Source organism: Mchenga conophoros, linkage group LG23 (assembly GCF_057382185.1).
Source record: "Mchenga conophoros isolate Kocher_MC1m ecotype Shallow Benthic linkage group LG23, M_conophoros_male_GT1.1, whole genome shotgun sequence".
Lineage (NCBI taxonomy): Eukaryota > Metazoa > Chordata > Actinopteri > Cichliformes > Cichlidae > Mchenga > Mchenga conophoros.
This window is the reverse complement of record NC_140547.1, coordinates 2,332,535-2,352,703: the sequence shown is the minus strand read 5'-3', so window position 1 is coordinate 2,352,703 and position 20,169 is coordinate 2,332,535. Positions and strand designations below refer to the sequence as shown.

The following is a 20,169-nucleotide window of genomic DNA, read 5'->3' as shown; positions in this document are numbered from 1 at the left end:
CATCATGCATTCCTTCAATCAATGCTCAGACACTTCTGAGTAACTCGGGGTTTAGCTTCATGCTCCTCTGGCAGATTTCTGTTTTATTTTCTGGAAAAGCAGTCGTGACAGATAGAGTGCACTAACCAGTAAAAGTGTGAACTGACAGTAAAACTCCAGCAGCAAAAAGCCTTAAACATCAATTTAAGATATTGCTTCTGGTAAGTTAGTTATCTGCACGCTGTAGATCATTAATTATTAAACAAATAATAAATGTTGAATTTTGAAGGTGCTGGCAAGCCATCTGTATTTGGACCCCATCATGAAGTTGTTCACTGTGCTGAATCTGAATCAACAGCACGTGGGCAAGCATGCTGATGTCACGTGGCATTGGACAGGAGTACCGGTGGCCATATTTCAAAGTTCCCTCAGGACGTTTAGCTGCAGCAAAGCAGGGCATCAAACATCTATTGCAGCAACCGCAGCACTGAAAAAAAATGGGAGCACAGAGTGCAGGCAGATTTCTGTGGCAACACCTTCATTTTGGTATTTAATCACAAAACAGGAATATTGTTTTGTTTATGCCCTTCTTTGACTTTTACCCAAACTGAAATATTTGCTAAATATAGACCCGATCAAAAGTTCAAGACCACTTAAAAATGGCAACAAAAAAATAAAAATAAAAAAATCATATTTTGGTTGGATCTTGACAAGGTTCCAAGTAGAGCTTCAACATTAAGCAAGAAGAAATGGGAGTGAGACAAAGCATTTGTTTGAACATCCTATACTGAAACAGGCTGTTTTATAGCCTATCAAACGTTTAGGACCACATGCCTTGAAAAGCAATGTGCAGAAATCTGTGCAAAAATGTGGATTTATTGTCATTTTCTGTCAGGTGGTCTGACGCGCTGATGGCAAAACACCTTTCCTTTTTGAACGTGGTCGGCTGCATAAGCAGTCTCTCGCAGCACGCCGTCTCTGCTGAGGCGGGCGCAGTAAGACGGTCATTTGGAATTTCTTAAATGATCCTGAGGGTTATGGAACAAAAAAAGTAAATCGGAAGATCCCCCAAAATTTCCCCAGCACTGAGCTGGTGGATCCAATACGCTGTCAGTCGAGACACTGGACGATCCTCGACCCAAATTAAAGCCGTTACTGGTGCCGACTGCAGCCCCATAACCATCAGACGGCATCTGAGACTGAAGGGCTTCAAAAACAAAACTCGTCCTCAAAGGCCTCGTCTCTCTGAATGCCACAGAACCGAGCGTCTGGACTTTGAGCACCAAACATGGGACATTGAAAGGTGGAAGGTTTTATTCTCTGATGAGAAAAAAATGTAACGTTGATGGTCCTGATGGTTTCCAACGTTACTGGGATGACAGGCAGATCCCACCTGAGATGTTTTCTACGCTCCACAGTGGAGGGGGCGCCATAATGGTCTGGAGTGCTTTTTCCTTCAGTGGAACAATGGAGCTTCAGGAGGTGCAGGGGTGTCAAACGGCTGCTGGCTATGTCCAGATGTTGCAGAGAGCATCCCTCCTGACTGAGGGCCCTCATCTGTGGGGTAACGATGCCCGCAGGACAAGGGACTTCTTCCAGGATAATAACATCACTCTGTCGGACCATCCTGTGTGTTCCCCTGATCTAAATCCAACTGAGAACCTTTGAGGATGGATGGCAAGGGAAGTTTACAAAAAACAGTTCCAGACAGTAGATGCCCTTCGTGCGACTGTCTTCACCACTCGGAGAAATGTTCCCACTCACCTCGTGGAAGCTCTTGCATCAAGCACACTGCAACAAATTGTTGAAGTGATCAACAATAACGGTAATTACTGATTTCATGTTTGGAACTTTGTTTTTTGTTTTGGGGGGTTATTGGGATTTTTGGAGGTGTGGTCGTAAGCTTCTGATCAGCTGTAAAACAGCCTGTTTCAGTTTAAGCGTTGTTTTCAATCATTTGCACGCTCACAAACTGCTTTGTCTCACTCCCATTCCTTCTTGTTGCACGTTGAAGCTCTACTTGGAACCTTGTGAAGATCCAAACATGCAAAATATGATTTTTTGCCATTTTTCAAGTGGTCTTAAACTTTGGATCGAGACTGTATTTGAGGCTTGTGGACAAATTTGGTACAGGTACCAACGGTGTCCATATTCATGGATTTTGCTTTATCAGCAGGTCAGGTCATCTACAGTACTGACTGTCACCCATTTGTATAGATATTGGTGATGCCCATCCTATCACTTCTCCCAGTATTTAGCATAAGCAAGTTTAAACAGATGCTACCATGAAACTTACCCTGCTGAGGACTTCACTTAAGGAAACCCCCTATTTATCGATCAACTTTACTGAAGGTGAACAATCCCTTTTTCTTTCAGCGTTGAGCTCGTTTGTGATTGTTTTTGTTTGTTTTTTGTGTGTTGAAGATGTTTTCCATTCCTGTTTTGATTTCATTACCATTGTGGTGATATTGGGCTTTGGCTCTTGACTTATTTGAGTATCTTTCTGGTTGTTATTGAGCTTCGGTTTCTGTTTTGAGCTCATTATTTCCTCTTGTGCTTTTAATTCTTTCAGTGTTTCCCTCGACTCCTGTCTTAAAGGTGCCTGTTCCTCTGTCTCTGTTATTATATCTGGTGTAATGTATTCTGTGTGTGTGTGTGTATTTTCTATGGACCCGTGTGTGTCTTTAATAAAGTTAAGCTAAATTAAACTTGTCTGTGTTTTTGTCTTTTGGTATTCTCTTGTTTTACTTTGCAGGTTAATGTTGTAAGCATTATTTTTCCAGTCGTCCATGTTCCAATTCTGGTGAGCACATGTGAACTGCAGCATCAGTTTCCTGGCATCTGGTGTGTCTTTTGCTGCTGCAGCTCATTTGCTACAAGGTCTGACGTGTTGTGCATTAAGAAAGGCTTGCCTTTGACTAATGTGTGGTTATTTGAGTTATTATTGCCTTCCTATGAGTTCAGAGCAGTCTGGACATTCTCTTATGACCTGTTGGAACCCTACAGATGTTTGTGAGGGAAAATCCCAGAGGGTCAAAGAAATTATTTTGTTCAATACTGAAATCACATTATTCACTGATTTAAGTGACAAAAATTGGGCTGAGCCTTAGAAATAGTTTGAGGAGCTCAGTCATACAGGAGGAGCATGCTGCTACTTCACATCAAAAGGACCTAGTTGAACTGGTTCAGTCATCCATACAGGATGCCTCCTGGGGACCTCCCAGGTGAGGTGTTTTGGGCATGTCCCACCAGCAGCAGGCCTCAGGGCAGACTTAGGACACACTGGCTGCTTGGTAATGCTTAAGATAGATAAGGCAGATGGATGGATTTTTCAAGATGTAAATGAGGTATCATCTGATTAAATATGCTAAATTGCAAAAATGGTGAAGTGACAAGGTTTTGTGAAATACACAACTATGTGTGACATTTCTGCGAGTCTAAAAGACGTTTGCTTTTAGTCTCTTAACTTTTGATCGTGGGACCATCATACCTGATAAACGTCACTATGTTTAAACTGTAACTATGAGCATTTATGACATCAAAACACCAGTTGTGTAAGCGTGTTTTTGCTTTTGTAGATTATTTTGAAATGTTTTATAGTGATATTAGAGACTGAAAATGGGAATAGGTGGGTGGTTGGTAAAACGTTCTTCACCAGAATGAATCCAGGCTTATAAAAGCAAAGGAATGTTGTAAGGTTGCCTTTTCTGAAGAAAATGATTACCACAGTAATCAGAGAAATAGATTTCTGTTATGTAAGGTAACAGTGTTATTGTGTATATGCAGACCATTCAGCTGTACTCGTCCCTCTGACACTCATTTTGAGCAGGGAACAGCTTTCAAGACAATAGTGCATCAAATTTAATCAGAAGAGTTCAAACCACTTTTGTGCCTTCCTGTCCTTGATTCACTCACAAGGTTTCCCATCACTGTTTCCTTGTTTTGCACCCGAGAGCAACATTTCGTCAAACTCCTAAACCATCATCCGCTGACAGGTCACACATCGCTCAAACTCAAGTTCTCTTTCCATCTCTCTGATGGTCATCATCAATGTCAGCTTTCAGTATTTTGCAAACCAAACAGACAGAGCGAACTGAGAGAGAGAGAATTAATGAAACAGTTCATCATTTTCTCACTAAATGAGAAGCTCTCCGTCCTAAACGCAGCACAGACAGTTGTTTCAAGCAAAGCATCAAGCCAGCCTGAATGAAAACACTGCTGCACCGTGTGAAACAGAAGCCATTTGTATGGATTTCCCAGGAATCACGTTCTATTTTAATAACGCTGCCTTCTCCCTTCTGAATATGGTTTGACAGCGCATGGTTTTGTGGTAAAGAAAATAGCTTTTCAGCATGTCATCATTAATAATTCACTTATGACAAACAGCTCTGACATTTAAACTGCACTGGGTGTCTGCCTGACACTGACAGGGAGACAATTATGAAGGAAAAGGAGTCCAACACAGGGAGAGACCGATTCTCTCTCAGCTGTGTGCAATTAGAAAGGTTCAGGCCTAATATAGTGTCGAACCTTTACTCGCAAAACACTGATGGAAGAAGCTGTGATGACCTTTACAGAACTCAACCGCTGACCTAAAATTGAGCCAAAGAAGAGTTTCAGTCACTCTAAGGACAAAAACAGGAAGCTAAACAGAAAGTGTTTAACGTGGCGGTGGAATCACCAAAACAAGCAGCGCTTCATGACTTTCAGATTTTTGGGTTTTGTGTGCAGTTTTGAGTTGTATTCACACGTCTCCTGTGCTTATGAGAGACAAATGTGGGATAAAAATGTGTAAATGAGCTGCAGAACAACTTATTTCCTCCCAGGCTGCAAATGCACTGATGTGTGAGAGCCTCTGAGGGCACCACAGTGCAGAGTGCTCTTCCTGTGGTATTGCTTTGTGTGCAAACATGAGGAGAAAATCTAATGATTCAACTTTGAATTCATGGATGAATTTACTGTCATGAAGAGTCTAATTACTGTCAAACCTTTTTCTGCACCTTTTGCCCTTTTCTGCACTTTGCTTTTTATCTATTAATCTCGTCTTTTTAGAAGCTACGATTCCTCCCTTGTGTGTTTCCCTCTGCTCCGATTACCTGCTGTGCCCCGATTTGTATCACCTGCGTTTTATGATCTCTCCCTCTCTTGTGTATTGGTCCTCCCTTCTGTGCCACTTTGTCACAATGTAGCCTTTGCCTTGTGTCTTTTCTCTTGGTAAAATCTAAACTTGTCTTTTTAAATTCTTAAAATTAAATGACAACAATACTAACTGGCCAACTAATAGGTTATTTTTAATACAGGGCAGCTGTGGCTACAACTGTAGTTTGCCTCCACCAGTGTGTGAATGCAACAACTCTGTGGGTGACTGACGGTTTTTTTAAATTAATTTTATTGCTATGTCTGGTTTTTGCTATTGTATTACTATATTTATATTGTACAGCACTTTGGTCTACCAGGTGTGTCTTTAAGTGCAATAGATGATGACAACGACAAATGAATGAATGAATGAATGAATGGTGGAATTGTGAAGCACTTTGAGGGTCTCAAAAAGCACTATATAAATGCAATCCATTATTAAAAAATTAGAGTCAGCGTACTGACTGCTCCTGCCTTGGTCGCATTGAATTCTCTCACCACTGATAAAACTGGTAATCAGAGCTTTGAGTCTTGCTGTACAGGTTTACCGAGCTAAAAGGAAAAACATCGAACCATTTTCACAAAAACTGCTGTGTAGCCTCCTTTTTATTATTTCATCAAATTACGACATAATTAATTATCAGTAAATATCATTCATTCAAATTTAATTGTTAAATATAATTACTCAATGAAGTATCACTTTTATCATTTATTAATAACTTTTACAGCTTCATTCTTGACTCTAACATGGCAGGTAAAAGTCATGTTATACTTGCACAGTGGTGCATTAAGATTAAAAGGAATTTCAACTAGAGCTGCTGATTTCATTTGTTTTGTTGATCTTTGTTACAGACCAAATTATTATATTACAATTTTTTACCTGATGATGACTGGATGAAAATGAAAGATCCACCAAAGCAATTACAGTTCATCCTGAGGATCACATAAATGTCTGAGCCAAATTTCATGGCAATCTATCAAAGATTTACTGAGGCATTTAACTCCAGCCCAGACATGTGAACCTTCTGTTAATGCAAGAGGCAAACACACTAAGAAATCAGGCAGACTTTGCAGTGATGAATGGCAGAAAATCTTATGCATATCCATGTCAATAGGCTGAGATATTTCACTTCTAACAAATCAACACTGTTACACCAAGAGTTATTCCAACTAGCATGGCTAAAATTTACAAAATATGGGTCTTACACTCTACAATTAAAAAACTCAACCATAAGACCTAATAAGCTCTTTCTTCTTAAAGTGGCTGTACGAATAAATAAGTTGTGCCCAGTGTGTGAAGAACCAGACAGACACTTCTGTAAACAGGCAATTTTTCACCTTCATCTGTGGGGGATGGAATTACATGCTCGCTCTAATCAGAGTGTAATCATGGGAAATAAATATCACACAATTTATCCAATCTTGTAAACATTTCTGCCAGGAATACTAACAACAGGTACAAGAAACACAGGCCTGTGCAGGAAACCACATGCGCTCACACACAAATGCAAAACGACATTGATGCACTCGTGTCCTCGTCTGCTATGACCACGGCTGGATGTGAAGCACTGTGAAGTATTGCATGAACTCTTGAATTGACGTCCCTCGATAAGTCTTCGGGGTGCTGATTTTTTAATGCGTGTGGTCAGCAGAAAAACAAAGAATCATATTACAGAGACAATAACTCGTGTCATGAAAACATTTGTGAGAAGTCTGCAAGTGTTTTATTGCTACTAAATATTCCAGTCAACAGTTAGTGGTATTATAATAATAAAGTGGAAGCGACTGGGAATGACTCAGCCACAAAGTGGTAGGCCACGTAAAATCACAGAGCAGGCTCGGTGGGGCGTATAGACATCCAAACTTCATGTGGCCTTCAGATTAGCTCAAGAACAGGCCATACAGAGCTTAATGAAATGGGTTTCCGCAGCTACATCCAAGCCTTACATCACCAAGAGCAATGCAAAGCTTCAGTGCATTGCAGTGGTGAAGCCATGCTGGACTCTAGAGCCGCGATGTGTTCTCTGGAGTGACGAGTCACGCTTCTCCGTCTGGAAATCTGAAGGACGAGTCTGAGTTTGACAGTTGCCAGGAGAGCGTTACTTGTCTGACTGCATTGTGTCAAGCGTAGTTCGGTGGGGGTGGGGAGCCTGTTTCTTAAGAACTGCACTTGGCCTCTTAGGTCCATTAAAAGGAACTCTTATGCTTCAGCAGACCAACATATTTTGGATGATTTCATACTCACAAATTTGTGGGAACAGTTTCAGGATGGTCCCTTTCTGCTCCAACATGACTGACTGGACAAGTGTGGTGTAGAAAAACTCAGAACACCAGGAGTGTGCTGTACCTTCTGCTCTCTCTGGTAGGACTCAATGTTTTTGTGAGTTTTATTGCTAATGATTTTTTTGGAAAGGTTCCATTTTGAAAATGTTTTAATGAGTACCCTGTGGCTTGTTCCAATTCACAACATGAACTCTGTGCCAAGTCAATAAATAAAACAGTGCAATTTCTCAACACGCCTTCTTTAACCAGTGGTTTCTATGAAAACAGTGACACAAGAACTTGATCACTTATATTGACTCTATATTGCTCAGTTTTGCATCTGAAGGGGAGAAAACAAACACGCAATTAACCCATTTTTGGGTCTCCAGCACCGCGATGAAGTGTTGGTATTTACTGGTGTACTGAACACTCCTCTTGTATCCTCACTGCACTCAGTCACTTAATTCTCATTAATCCTGCATCCATTTACCATAAATATGGGCTGGCAGAACTTAGGCGGGTATAAGGACCCTTAGACAGAAGAGTTCAGAGCAGAAGAAACAGAGCAAACCCAGATGCAGGTGTGATACCAGAAACAGTTTTTAAAGTCACCATTAGGGTTACACCTGGAATCCACATACAATAAACATTTCAAAGATAATTACCCAGACTTTCAAGAATATACTAAAGGCGTAAAGCCCCATTTCAGTGTTGTCACTTGTATACTGAGTTTGTGCTTACGGTAGATCGTCATGCCATTCTTTCAGAAGTCTGTTCAGCTTCCATTTCCAAGTTCAGCTTAATGAGTCATGGATTCAACATATGCTGCCATTAGTTTAACAGCTCTAACTGCCTTGAATCTGTGGCTTGCAGCATTTAAATTAACCACCATTCCCACTCAGCCAGCAGCTCTTCTTTTACTGTTTCTCTCTTCACTTCGATAAGATTGCTCCGGAAATTAGGATTTTGTCTGCAGCACCTAATGCCGCTGCTGTCTGCTAATGAGCTTTTGTCTTGATCAGTGCAGGAAAACAACGGAGAACATTTTTTCCACACTTGCTGGATTTCATAGTATAATTTTGTACTTTTATTCAAATACAGCAAATGTGCAATTTTACATCCATGAAAGTATATATTTAAGAATAGAGGCGCTGAATATTCAAACAAGTGCTTCCCAACTTTATACTGTAATCCTCCCAGTTTTTAGGCCTATAAACGTCTCTTCTTCTAGAAAGAATTGCCCAATGTTGAAAGGAATATAATCACAAGCCCTTTTTAAAAAGCCACGAGTATATCCTGGGACCTCGGCAGAGGGCATCTAAATGCCATCGTCAAAACATGGCCAACTGTGCAATGACACTGAATACTGTGATAGTGCACTCGAGCTTTTGTAAAATGTGTGAAAAATAGACAAAAATTAAAACCTGCCACAGGAATAAACATCATAATATCCACCTGACTTAAGCGGAAATCACTGGAGGAGAAAAACAAAGCCAACATGGCAGCGCCAGAAGTGTTGCTCCTCTAATGGCCACTTGAGGATTGGAAGTCAATTCTCATGGAATAAAAATGTAGCTGTTCACAGACCTTTGTGGTAGGCCTGTAGGAAAAAAACAAAAATAAAAAACTAGTAGTCGAGCAGTAGAAAAAGTTAAAAGAGTGTAACGCGAACCTGAAATGGGGACTGTTAGCTAGGACTCAGCTACAGCTAATATATTTGAAAAGGCAGAACTTTTACCTTTCATGGATTTCCATTTCCCGTTTGTGTCACACTCTCACTACAGCTTGCTGCTTGTGACCAAAGCAGTCACAAGGAGTTTTTTTCTAACCAGTCAGTTACCAGATGTTCACAGACTGATGACTTACGTTTGCGGATGGAGCCTTGTCCACTTGATCCTACACTGACTGTCACAGGCCCAATTTAACATCCATGTGGTAACATGTATGCAAAACCTCAACAGACACTATAAAACTTGGACAGATGTGAAAAGTGACACCAATGTGGAAGCACCTTAAACCTGCAGTATATCTGAAGGCCACCAGATGGCGATAGCTGTAATTGCAAAAAGACTCCTGGTCATATAGTAAACACTATTTTATAAGTCCTGGTCGTGCTATGGCTCAAAATAGAGGTTTATTGTACTTATTGGCTAATGAACTGAGACTGAAAAGTCATTCACCACTTAACAGTTTTACAGGCTGAACCGCTCCTCTTGTCACTTCCAGTTTTTTTGAAGCCTTAAGATGGCGATGGTGAAAAAGCTGAATTCAGAAATCAACTTAACAGTAGCTCTGCCCACCTTTTATACTGTTTGTGAGTTGCTAATGTAACAGTGTTTCTGTGGTATTACTTCACTTGCCACAAATGTCAGCGTAATGGGGAAACAGCGCCCCCTCTCGGTGTGGCCGGTTAGGTTTGCTGCAGTAATCGCTGCCAGTCTGCTGTAGCTAAGTAGTACAGACACATAAAACTTGTTTGATCAACTGATGGGCACCGAGTGTAATCAGTGCTCAGTGGACACATGTCCAACACCAGTTTTATGTACTTTGCATTTGTTTAATATTGTGTTAAACTGTATGCTAAAGCAGAATGCTAATGGGATGTTCTGCCGTAGTGTGCTGTGCGGAGTGGTGTGTAGCGTAGCGTGCCCTTTGCACTGATACAACACCGTTGTTTCCATTCGAGAAATAAAGTGGCGACAATCAATCAGAGACTCCTTGTCTTCGTAAAAACACAACACAGAGTCGATGAGTCTGTTTGGGCCGGCCTGTTGCAGTGGGTGAAGCAGAAGCCGGTTACACACTAACCAAGCATGCTAGTTGAATACTGCACTCATGTTCAAATATGGAAAGGCGTGCATATTTTGTATAGAGTCACTGATCTTACAATTTCACCCATTACTCATTTCATTCACACGTACTCAGACACAAATCAACACAAAGGTCAAGCAGGACCAGAAACATATTTGGTGCTTTCCTCTGTTGGTGACCAGCCTCCTAAAGCCAGACTGATTCCAGCTGATCACTGTCATCAGCATCAAGTTAATGCCGACTCCAAACACTGCTATTTCATTAAGATCTTCCGAACGGATGTTAATATCCTAACCGCTATGTTTGAAATGCAACACACACACGCACCTGCAAAGACAGACACAAACACACAAACACAGTCCACTCCTGATTAAAAGACACGTTACTAGTCTTGGATGCTTAATTGCTTCCTGTACAAAGCATGATATCAAGTGTTTGTTGTTTCAACCTGTCTTTCAACTAAGCTGTGTGTGACAAGCTAATATTTCATTGGTTTCCCACAGGAATTACATAAAAATGCCAAAAGACAAAATCCGTAGCTCATTATTTTTCACAGAACAAAGTGTTCAGAGGAAACAGTCCAGTGACTGCTGGTCTACACCAGGGGCGGAGCGTGGGGGTGGCTTACGGGGCTTAAGCCCGGGTTGTTTTGTCAGAAGCCCGGGGTCTTTTGGAGTGTAATTTTTTCATAGTTAGATGCCTGGCTGACAACTGTATAAAACAAAAAGTACACACAATATTCGAAGCACATAGTGCACACTGTGGGAATTTACGACTGTGCGTGAATCCCCCCTGATATTGGTATGATCCAAGCTCAGGCACTAAGCGACTGAGCGAGGGGGCGGGGCAGCTGCTGCCCGTGAGTGCGCTGTTGGAGAGACGGAGCCAGCCATACTAAGGAGAGCTTAAGTTTGACCAGGTACCAAAGCAAATAATTCGTACCGTACAAATAATGTAAATATAACGGTGCATCACGAAAGATTGATATGAAACTGATCACTTGACCAATATTATTTTACTCGCTCTTCAAGTGAATCAACAAATGGCAAAATGAAAAGCCGAACAAATGCTATTTTTTTTAGAGTCTTAGCTTACGTGTGTTTATTTCATATTCTCAGTTCTTACCCTCCCCGACTAAATCGGTTTCAGTTATGTACTGAAACATAAGAATGGACATTCGAGGGTTCTTTCAAAGAAAAAACTCAGGTAAATGTTATTTTATATATTATGCTTTGTATGTTGTTCAGTATATTTCTATGCAAAACAAGAGGGATTTCAGTACACAGCAGGATATTCACATTTGTAACCAGATATTTACATACACTTTAGGGAGAAAACATAAAACATTTTTACTGTACAACATCAATTTAGAGTAAATTTTTGTTTTAGATAAATATTGAAATATATTTTGAATTAGTTAAATTTCAGAATAAAGAGAGACAGAGCTATTTTTATCACTTTCATCAAATTTAGGAGTACATGTACACTAAATTTATTGTTAATTAATAAGAAAACTCCAGACGATTCCATTCTGAGCTGAAGAAGCTTCTGATAGGTTAGTAGAGTCCATGTGAGTAAACTGGTGGCACAGCTGTGGATGCATATAAGGCAAAACACAGAGCCTGTTTCTGTGACATGGGAAAATCAAGAGATATCAACCAAAACACCAGGAAAAGAACTGTGGAGCTCCATAAGTGTGGCTCAAGTTTGAATACAATTTGGTGCCATTTGCAATTAAGAAATACAGATAGTTTCTCTCTTTACTCTTAAAGTTAACAAATATGTTTTTATATTTATCAATCTAAAGAAATAAACATTTAGTCTGATTTGATGTTACAATTAAAAAAGTGTTTTTATCTGAAGAGTAAATATCTGGTTTCAACTGTATATTTGATGATTGTCAGCACAAAGAGGGAGAGAGAGGAGAACGAGGACAGAACAGATGAACAAGAGCAGGTGAGACACACATGTTAGTCAAATGGTTGTTTACCAAAAGTATCACCGTATCATAGGTCCTCATGTATCTCGTACCTAGTGTTTCTTTTTAGGTTTGTTATTTTTCAAATTCTGTATTTATTAAGTTCTGCAGGCTTGTTTGCACAACAAGGCTAAATAATTATATAAACTTTTCTCAATCTAAATAGTGGACTTTGGTAGAATTAAAAAATAAGTGTAGTGCAGGTCTATGATGATTTTTAGTGCTACTATCATCTAGTTCTGATTCTGGTTCTGTCTCGGTTAAGTCCTCAGTAGTCCTGATTTTGAACTGTTGTAGTCCTGTTTTAATTCTGGATCAGTTCTGGGTCTGGTTGAATTGGGGTTTAGTCCTCGTGTCTTGATACAGCCAGACTTTGTTCTGCCTCGCTGCTTAATTAAAAAACTAGTTTAAGGCGTCCTGCACATGTGATATATATTTTTCCCTATATGAAGTCATTCTTTTTTGAACAGAGCCTATTAATCTTTCAGTCATTTCTACACCCCCCCCCCAAAAAAAAAAAAATCCCACATGCATACTACTCTTTGGGCTAAGCCCCGGGTGTTTCAAATGTCTGGCTCCGCCTCTGGTCTACACTATACAGTTTCTTTCCCCCTGTGGAGCATAAACATGCCCATCAAATGAATCACAATGAGACTACAATACTGTATATTGTTAAGGGCCAAATCTGATACAGATCGTGAGAATGAATGTATTTGTGAAAGTCCACAGCAGACTTATTGGCCTTGGTTTTTCCTTTTTGAAATGTTAACTGAACGTATGGATTCAAGTTGACACCAGAGAGATGTTTCAGCGTGTCCATCCTACATTACATAGTTTACTTGTTTAGGCCATCAAAAAACATTGATGTCTCAGATTTTCTAGGTATTAATGGTTATTAAAGCAACAAATGTTTTTTCCAGTGGGGAAATAAGATTCCATATAAACTAATTTGAAATAAAAGTAGAAAGTAAAACAAAACAAATACATGGCCTCATTAACTATAATGACTTAAAGATACTGTAGAGTTTTCAAATTTGGCTAAATTTATACAGCATGGCACTAATGATGAATTTCGCTTTTTTCATGAGATGTGGCTGCAGCTTGGTCTGAAATCAGACTAATTTGCTTTGAAAAACAAAAGCAGGTGTGCAGGTGGGCTCAGGTGCATCATCTCATTTTCCATCCTCCGTGTCAGGTAACTGAGGGTTTGCTGCTAAGTGGCTCTGAGAGGTGGATGTTTATGGTTGTAATGATTCCTGACTCACTTTAGTCATTGTCCCCTCAGCAGCACAACTATAGATCAGTCATGTAGTGTTGTAATAATTATACTAGGCAGGGCGGTGAATAGCATCTCCACAGGCCTGGTTTGAATGGTTATCACCCACTTCCACACTACTGTCACATGGATTTAAATATCAAATGCAAATTAAAGCAGGAAAAGTTCTCAATGAAAACTGCTCCTCTAACTGATTCACGTTAGTCTCTTTCCCACTCACACTTATCCTGCATTCAGTGTACGTCATCTCTGTTCCATCTGTCCTCCCACTATGTGCTGTCATTCTCCACAGTCCTTCATCTCTTTAACTATAGATATACAGTAGCTCAGGTTAAGACGTGGCATCCTGTACCTGCGGTGAAGAGGATATGAGGGGATGCACAGAGGGTGCCAACACCACTAGAGGTGAAGCCTCAGCTTCAGCAGAGAAACCGAGGGGGGCATCACTGATATAATCAGCTACAAATTCCACAGCGCTGCAGGGCAGGAAACCATTAAATATATGCACACACATGCACGTGGTACGAACATGTGAATGAGTACACACATACTCGCAGACATCACACAGTCAACATAGTCTATAGGATTGTTCACTGAGTAAGCATTAGATGGTGTTTTTAATATGTTTTCAGTGTGTTAAAAATATAGTTTGAATGAAAAGTATTTACTAGACCTTCGCATATGAAAGACTCGCTTTAACTCAAACAGGAAACAATCACAAGATGTGCAAAAGTGACATAAAAATGATTTGTTAGATGAGGCTGAATCTACTCTTACGATACGTTTACACACACATGGGCATTTTTATATACAAAAATATTTCTGTCACCAAGAAAAAGAAAAAAAAATGTCAAGAACATGCCAAAGCAACCCTAAATGTGTGAAACTGTTGGTCAATCAAAAGCCTACAAAAGAACACGGAGCACAATCTAGGGTAAAAAAAAAAAAAGGCCCTGAACCCATGTAAACAAGGAAACTATTCACCCGCCAAGGAGATTTTCTAGTTTCAGTGGCCAAAAAAAAAAAAAAAAAAAAAAGCATTCATGTTTGGACAAAAGGCCAAAGTGTGACTTTTAACAAAATACTCATACATATGTGGGCAGGGCCTGGGTTGTGTTTGCTTGACATCTCTTTATCTAGAAATGAATTCAGGGGGCTTGTCCCTGCAAAGACATCTCGTTTGTTAAATTCTTCCACGGCAGCACGGTTCTCCACCTACTATAATCAGTTCTCCATTCCTGAGACACTCCAATACGTAGAGGAACTCAGTTTTTGGTTTCATACCACTTGTCAGACTGTCTTGGATATTGTTGCCCCTCTAAAAATTAAGCATCCTAAGACAAAGCTTGAACCCTGGTTGAACGATGAAACCCGTGCTGCGAGGCGTGAATGTCGTAGGGCTGAGCGGAGATGGAAAAAAGATAACTGTTACGTTTCGGTGTGTCAGTGTTTTGTTTTTGCATGACTTATGTATTTCCTGCTTTACTTTGAAAGTCTGTGTTATCTTAGTGTGTTCAGTTTACATTTTCCCTGTCTCGTCAGTTCTAATTTGCCCCAGCTGTGTTTCCCTCCTGTGGTCCGTTTCCTGATTGCTCCCTCTATGTATTTAAACCCTGTGTTTCAGTGTGTCATGGTCGCGATCTCCCCCGTGTTGTAAATAGTTTGGTGGTTTGTTATAAATAAATAGTCTGTTGTAAATAGTTGTGAATGGGTTTGTCAATACTTTCGTCATGGGATATTTTCGTTTTGGGATTTTGGTGGAGAGCCTTCGTGGTTTTATTTTCCTTATCTTTGTTTTTCTACGTTGCACCCCGGTTGCCTAGGCCGGGGTGTAACATATGGGGGCTCGTCCGGGATCGCTGGAGGGTCCGAAGGAGGGACAGCTTCGGCCTTCTGTCTTCGCTGGAGGGTCCGAGGACCGCTTCAGCCTTCATCCGCCTTCGCTGGAGGATCCGAGGGACCGCTCCAGCCTTCTGCAGCTGGTGGGCTGCGTGTCCGTGTGTGCAGCTGGTGGGCTGCGTGTCCGTGTGTGCAGCTGGTGGGCTGCGTGTCCGTGTGTGCAGCTAGTGAGCTGCTCATCCGCCTTCGCTGGAGCGTCCGAGGGACCGCTCCAGCCTTCATCCGCCTCTGCTGGAGGGTCCGGGGGACCGCACCAGCCTTCGTCGTCTGCTGGAGGGTCCGTGGGACCGCTCCAGCCTTCATCCGCCTTCGCTGGAGGGTCCGAGGGACCGCTCCAGCCTCCATCAGCTTCGTCTGCCTTCATCCGCCTTCGCTGGGGGGAGGGTCCGTGGGACCGCCCCAGCCTTTGTCGTCGCTGGAGGGTCCGTGGGACCGCTCCAGCCTTCATCCGCCTTCGCTGGAGGGTCCGAGGGACCGCTCCAGCCTTCGTCGTCTGCTGGAGGGTCAGTGGGACCGCTCCAGCCTCCATCAGCTTCGTCTGCCTTCGTTTCAGCCTTCGTTTGTCTGCATCAAACTTTTCACTTGGGGTTACATGTTTGATTTTTGGGTAGGGGGAAATGTTACGTTTCGGTGTGTCAGTGTTTTGTTTTTGCATGACTTATGTATTTCCTGCTTTACTTTGAAAGTCTGTGTTATCTTAGTGTGTTCAGTTTACATTTTCCCTGTCTCGTCAGTTCTAATTTGCCCCAGCTGTGTTTCCCTCCTGTGGTCCGTTTCCTGATTGCTCCCTCTATGTATTTAAACCCTGTGTTTCAGTGTGTCATGGTCGCGATCTCCCCCGTGTTGTAAATAGTTTGGTGGTTTGTTGTAAATAAATAGTCTGTTGTAAATAGTTGTGAATGGGTTTGTCAATACTTTCGTCATGGGATATTTTCGTTTTGGGATTTTGGTGGAGAGCCTTCGTGGTTTTATTTTCCTTATCTTTGTTTTTCTACGTTGCACCCCGGTTGCCTAGGCCGGGGTGTAACAATAACTTACAGGTCTCTTTACAAAGTTTAAGAGAGTGCTGGGCCTTATATCAGCTTACAATAAAAGAAGCAAAGCGGAAACACTTTGCAAACATTATTATGGTGAATTATCAGAAACCACATATATTGTTTAAGTCAATTGAGACTATTTTAAGCTCTCCCTCTGCTCTTAGTTTTGAGCCTTCACTTGAAATGTGTGAAAGGTTTCTGCACTTCTTTATAAACAAGGTAGCCTCGGCAAGGGCGCAGATTATTTTGCCCACATCTGACCCCTCTGATCTTCCAATTTGCTCAGCTGTCTTTCAGCAGTTTGAGTCGGTTACTCTTGCTCAGCTACAGGAGGTGGTGGATCATTTAAAGCCTGTAGGCTCACCTTATGATCCTATCCCTCCCCTTTTTCTGAAAGAAGTTTTTTCTACCATAGGTCCAACCATTTTAACCATTTTAAATAGCAGCCTTACTTCAGGTGTGGTTCCAAAGAATTTCAAAGATGCAATAGTGCAACCACTTCTTAAGAAACCTGGGCTAGATACAAACGCTGTTGAGAACTTTAGACCAATATCTAAGCTGCCCTTTTTATCTAAAGTCTTGGAAAAAATTGTATATGACCAATTGATCTCATACTTGAATGCACAAAACGTTCAGGAGATTTTTCAATCTGGTTTTAAAGCAATGCATAGCACTGAATCAGCACTTTTAAGAATTTTTAATGATATATTTTTATCATGTGATTCTGGTGAAAGTGTCATTCTTATTTTACTCTATTTAACTGCTGCATTTGACACTGTAGACCATGAAATTTTAATCTCACGTTTGGAGCAGTGTGTCGGTATAACAGGTGTGGCTCTGAAATGGTTCAGGTCTTACTTAACAAACCGAACCTTTTCAGTTTGTTTAGGAAACTGTGAGTCCTCCCGAGCTCCGCTGTCTCACGGAGTACCACAGGGTTCCATTCTGGGCCCTATCCTGTTTTCACTTTATTTACTTCCATTGGGCTCAATTTTTAGAAAACACAGACTCTCTTTTCACTGTTATGCAGATGACTGCCAGATTTATGTTCCTCTTAAAAAGAAAGATGGGTCGTCTGTCAATCGTTTACAAACATGTCTGGAGGACGTCAAGTCGTGGTTGGCGCTAAACTTTCTTTGTTTTAATGATTCTAAGACTGAAGTAATGGTGTTCAGACCTGCCTCCACTGCTGTTCCGTGTGTTGATTTGCAATCCCTGAAATCATTCTATAAACCAGAGATTGTTAATCTGGGTTTTAAAATGGATCCTGAGCTTAAGCTTGAAAGCCAGATCGGGTTGGTTGTAAGGTCTAGTTTCTTTCATCTGAGGCAGCTGGCCAAAATTAAGCACTTTCTTACGAGACAGCAATTTGAAACAGTAATCCACGCTTTTGTAACCGTTCGGCTGGATTACTGTAATTCTCTTTATTTTGGGGTGAGTCGGTCTTCTATTTTTCGACTGCAGTTAGTCCAGAATGCTGCTGCACGCCTTTTAACTGGCACTCGTAGATACGAACATATCACCCCAGTTTTATATTCACTTCATTGGCTGCCCGTGCATTTTAGGATCCATTTTAAGCTGCTTTTATTTGTTTTTAAATGTTTGTCCAATGCTGCCCCATACCTTCATGGTCCCTCAGCTCCTCCTGAGCGTGCCCAGGACTAATCGTAAGCTCAGAGGGGATCGGGTGTTTGCTGTGGCAGCACCAAAATTGTGGAATGAGTTGCCTTTACATGTTAGACAGGCACCTTCCTTATCTGTTTTTAAATCACGTCTTAAAACATATTTATTTACCTTGGCTTTTAGCACAGCAGGACTTGTTGATGTCTCTTAATATGTTTCTTATTAATTATATTATTTTTAATTTTAAGATATTTTATATGCAATTTAAACTGTTTCCTCTCTGTTTTATATTTGTAGCACTTTGGTCAACATTGTTAGATGTAAAGTGCGTTATAAATAAAGATGCTATGCTATGCTATGCTCTATACGAAGTCATTGCCATTAGCTAGTTAGCTTAGCTAATTGCTAAGCTAACTAGATTAGCAAAATGTTAACTGCTGAGTGGTCCAAGTGATGTCAATTTCACCATCAGACAGCTCGACAATCTGTGCGGATGCAGCATGTCTGCCTGTTTAGGGTTTTTTTTTTTTTCTTTAACCACAAGAGAATTTACGTTACACGGACTGTGGATCCGCCCCAGACTTCAAAGAAGTACAACAGGAACTCGACCATCTCCAGCTGTCCATGTCTGTGACCACAATGGAGAACAATCGAGCTGTAAATGTGGCACTAAGTGAATTTCGTTGCTTTATGCAGATTGGTTTCCAGTCCTAATATTAAGCTAAGTGACTGTTGTCTGTATAAAAACATGAAAAGCTCGTATAAGTGCAACAGTATTTTTTTTCTAAAATATTTCTTGACTGATTTGCAAGTGTGTGTTTGATGCTATGAATGGGAAAAAAAAGTTCTTCCCTTTAGAGAAAAACATGACAGAGTCACTAGTTGTGAATATACTTTTGCTGAGACTGATGTGAGCTGTAATCCTCAGGCTACTGGCTCTGTAACATTTACTGTATATTTGTTTTATACATTTAAATAGGAGATGTGGTTTCACACTCCTGACCTGAGCTGAATACTGTTTCTAATGACAAACAAAAATAAATAGCGGCCCCGACAAAGCTGAACACTGAATTGGTTTTACTAGTATTGCAGCAGATTTGTCCGCTCTGTCAAAATAAGATTTGGTCCCCGGAGGACTGACATGTCTGTTTACAGAATGATAAATAGACACCTGGTGTGCCACAGAGGCAAGTCTACAAAACAAAGAAGAGAAACTGCAGTTTACAGTACACTAAATCTGTTTCTGCTTTATAGCTTCTCTGACTTTTGAAACCTAGCCACTAATCGTCTGGAGATTGGATTTTGTCCCAACAAAGGTAAGTAAACCAGCTGGAACACCACAACATAGTAATGGTACTATAACATATCAAAACATGTGTGTAGCTATTTTTAATGGTGTTTTTAAAAAGGGTTGTGGTCTTTTATAGGCACTGCAGACAGATGTGAGTTCTGGATTTTAGAGCACTGGATTGCTGAAGAACAGTATTGGGAGAAAATAAACCTTAAAATTTGGATTTTAAGTTCAACTTCATGGTAATTTAGCAGGTAAGATAAAGGGATCTAAGAGTGTGTATCATCAGCCTTATACTTACTCCCACTCCTTGCGTCGCGCCTGAGGTGTGCTCTGAATCTTATGGGCTTGGTGGGCTTTAACAATGTCTCTCTGCTCAATCAGTCCACCCCGACGTCTCTTGATCACATTAGGACTGACTGCCATATCTCCATCCACCCCAAGCATCCCGACTCCAACATCAAAAGTGGAAACCACATCAAGGGTGAGACCGAGGCGGTTTGGGTGTAAAGGAGGAGCGTGGCCAGACACGTGTGAGAGGTGGAGGGTGTCATAGCTGGTTGAGAGGCTTTCGGGCTCCAGGAGGGAGTGTGATTCAGGATACAGCTTTGACCCTCCACCCAGTCCTGCGCGATGCTTCTGCCAGCTCTCGCAGTCCGCTGGGGATGGGCGGATGATGTGGTGCCGGGGGGTGCTGCTACCACACATTGCCCCCACAGCCAAACCACCCACTGGATAGTCAGGCCCTCCTGGGCTTCTAGCATTGTGGTTCCCTGTCAGAGACTGAGAGCTAACCGAACAGGAGCCCATTTCCAGCATGGTGGGGAAGCGCCTCTGGATCTCAGCATAGTGCTGCAACAGAGAGGAGAAGGAATGC

General features: G+C 41.3%; 1 protein-coding gene across 1 annotated transcript in view; it reads right to left on the bottom strand.

The window, feature by feature from the left end:
* Window positions 1–20,169, bottom strand: part of cacna1ea (calcium channel, voltage-dependent, R type, alpha 1E subunit a) — a 116,120-nt gene that overhangs the window by 85,451 nt on the left and 10,500 nt on the right. The window contains exon 3 of the mRNA XM_085264785.1: window positions 19,594–20,144. Coding sequence (XP_085120911.1) covers window positions 19,594–20,111 — 518 coding nt within the window. The 5' untranslated portion in view covers window positions 20,112–20,144. The remainder of the gene's footprint in view (window positions 1–19,593; window positions 20,145–20,169) is intronic.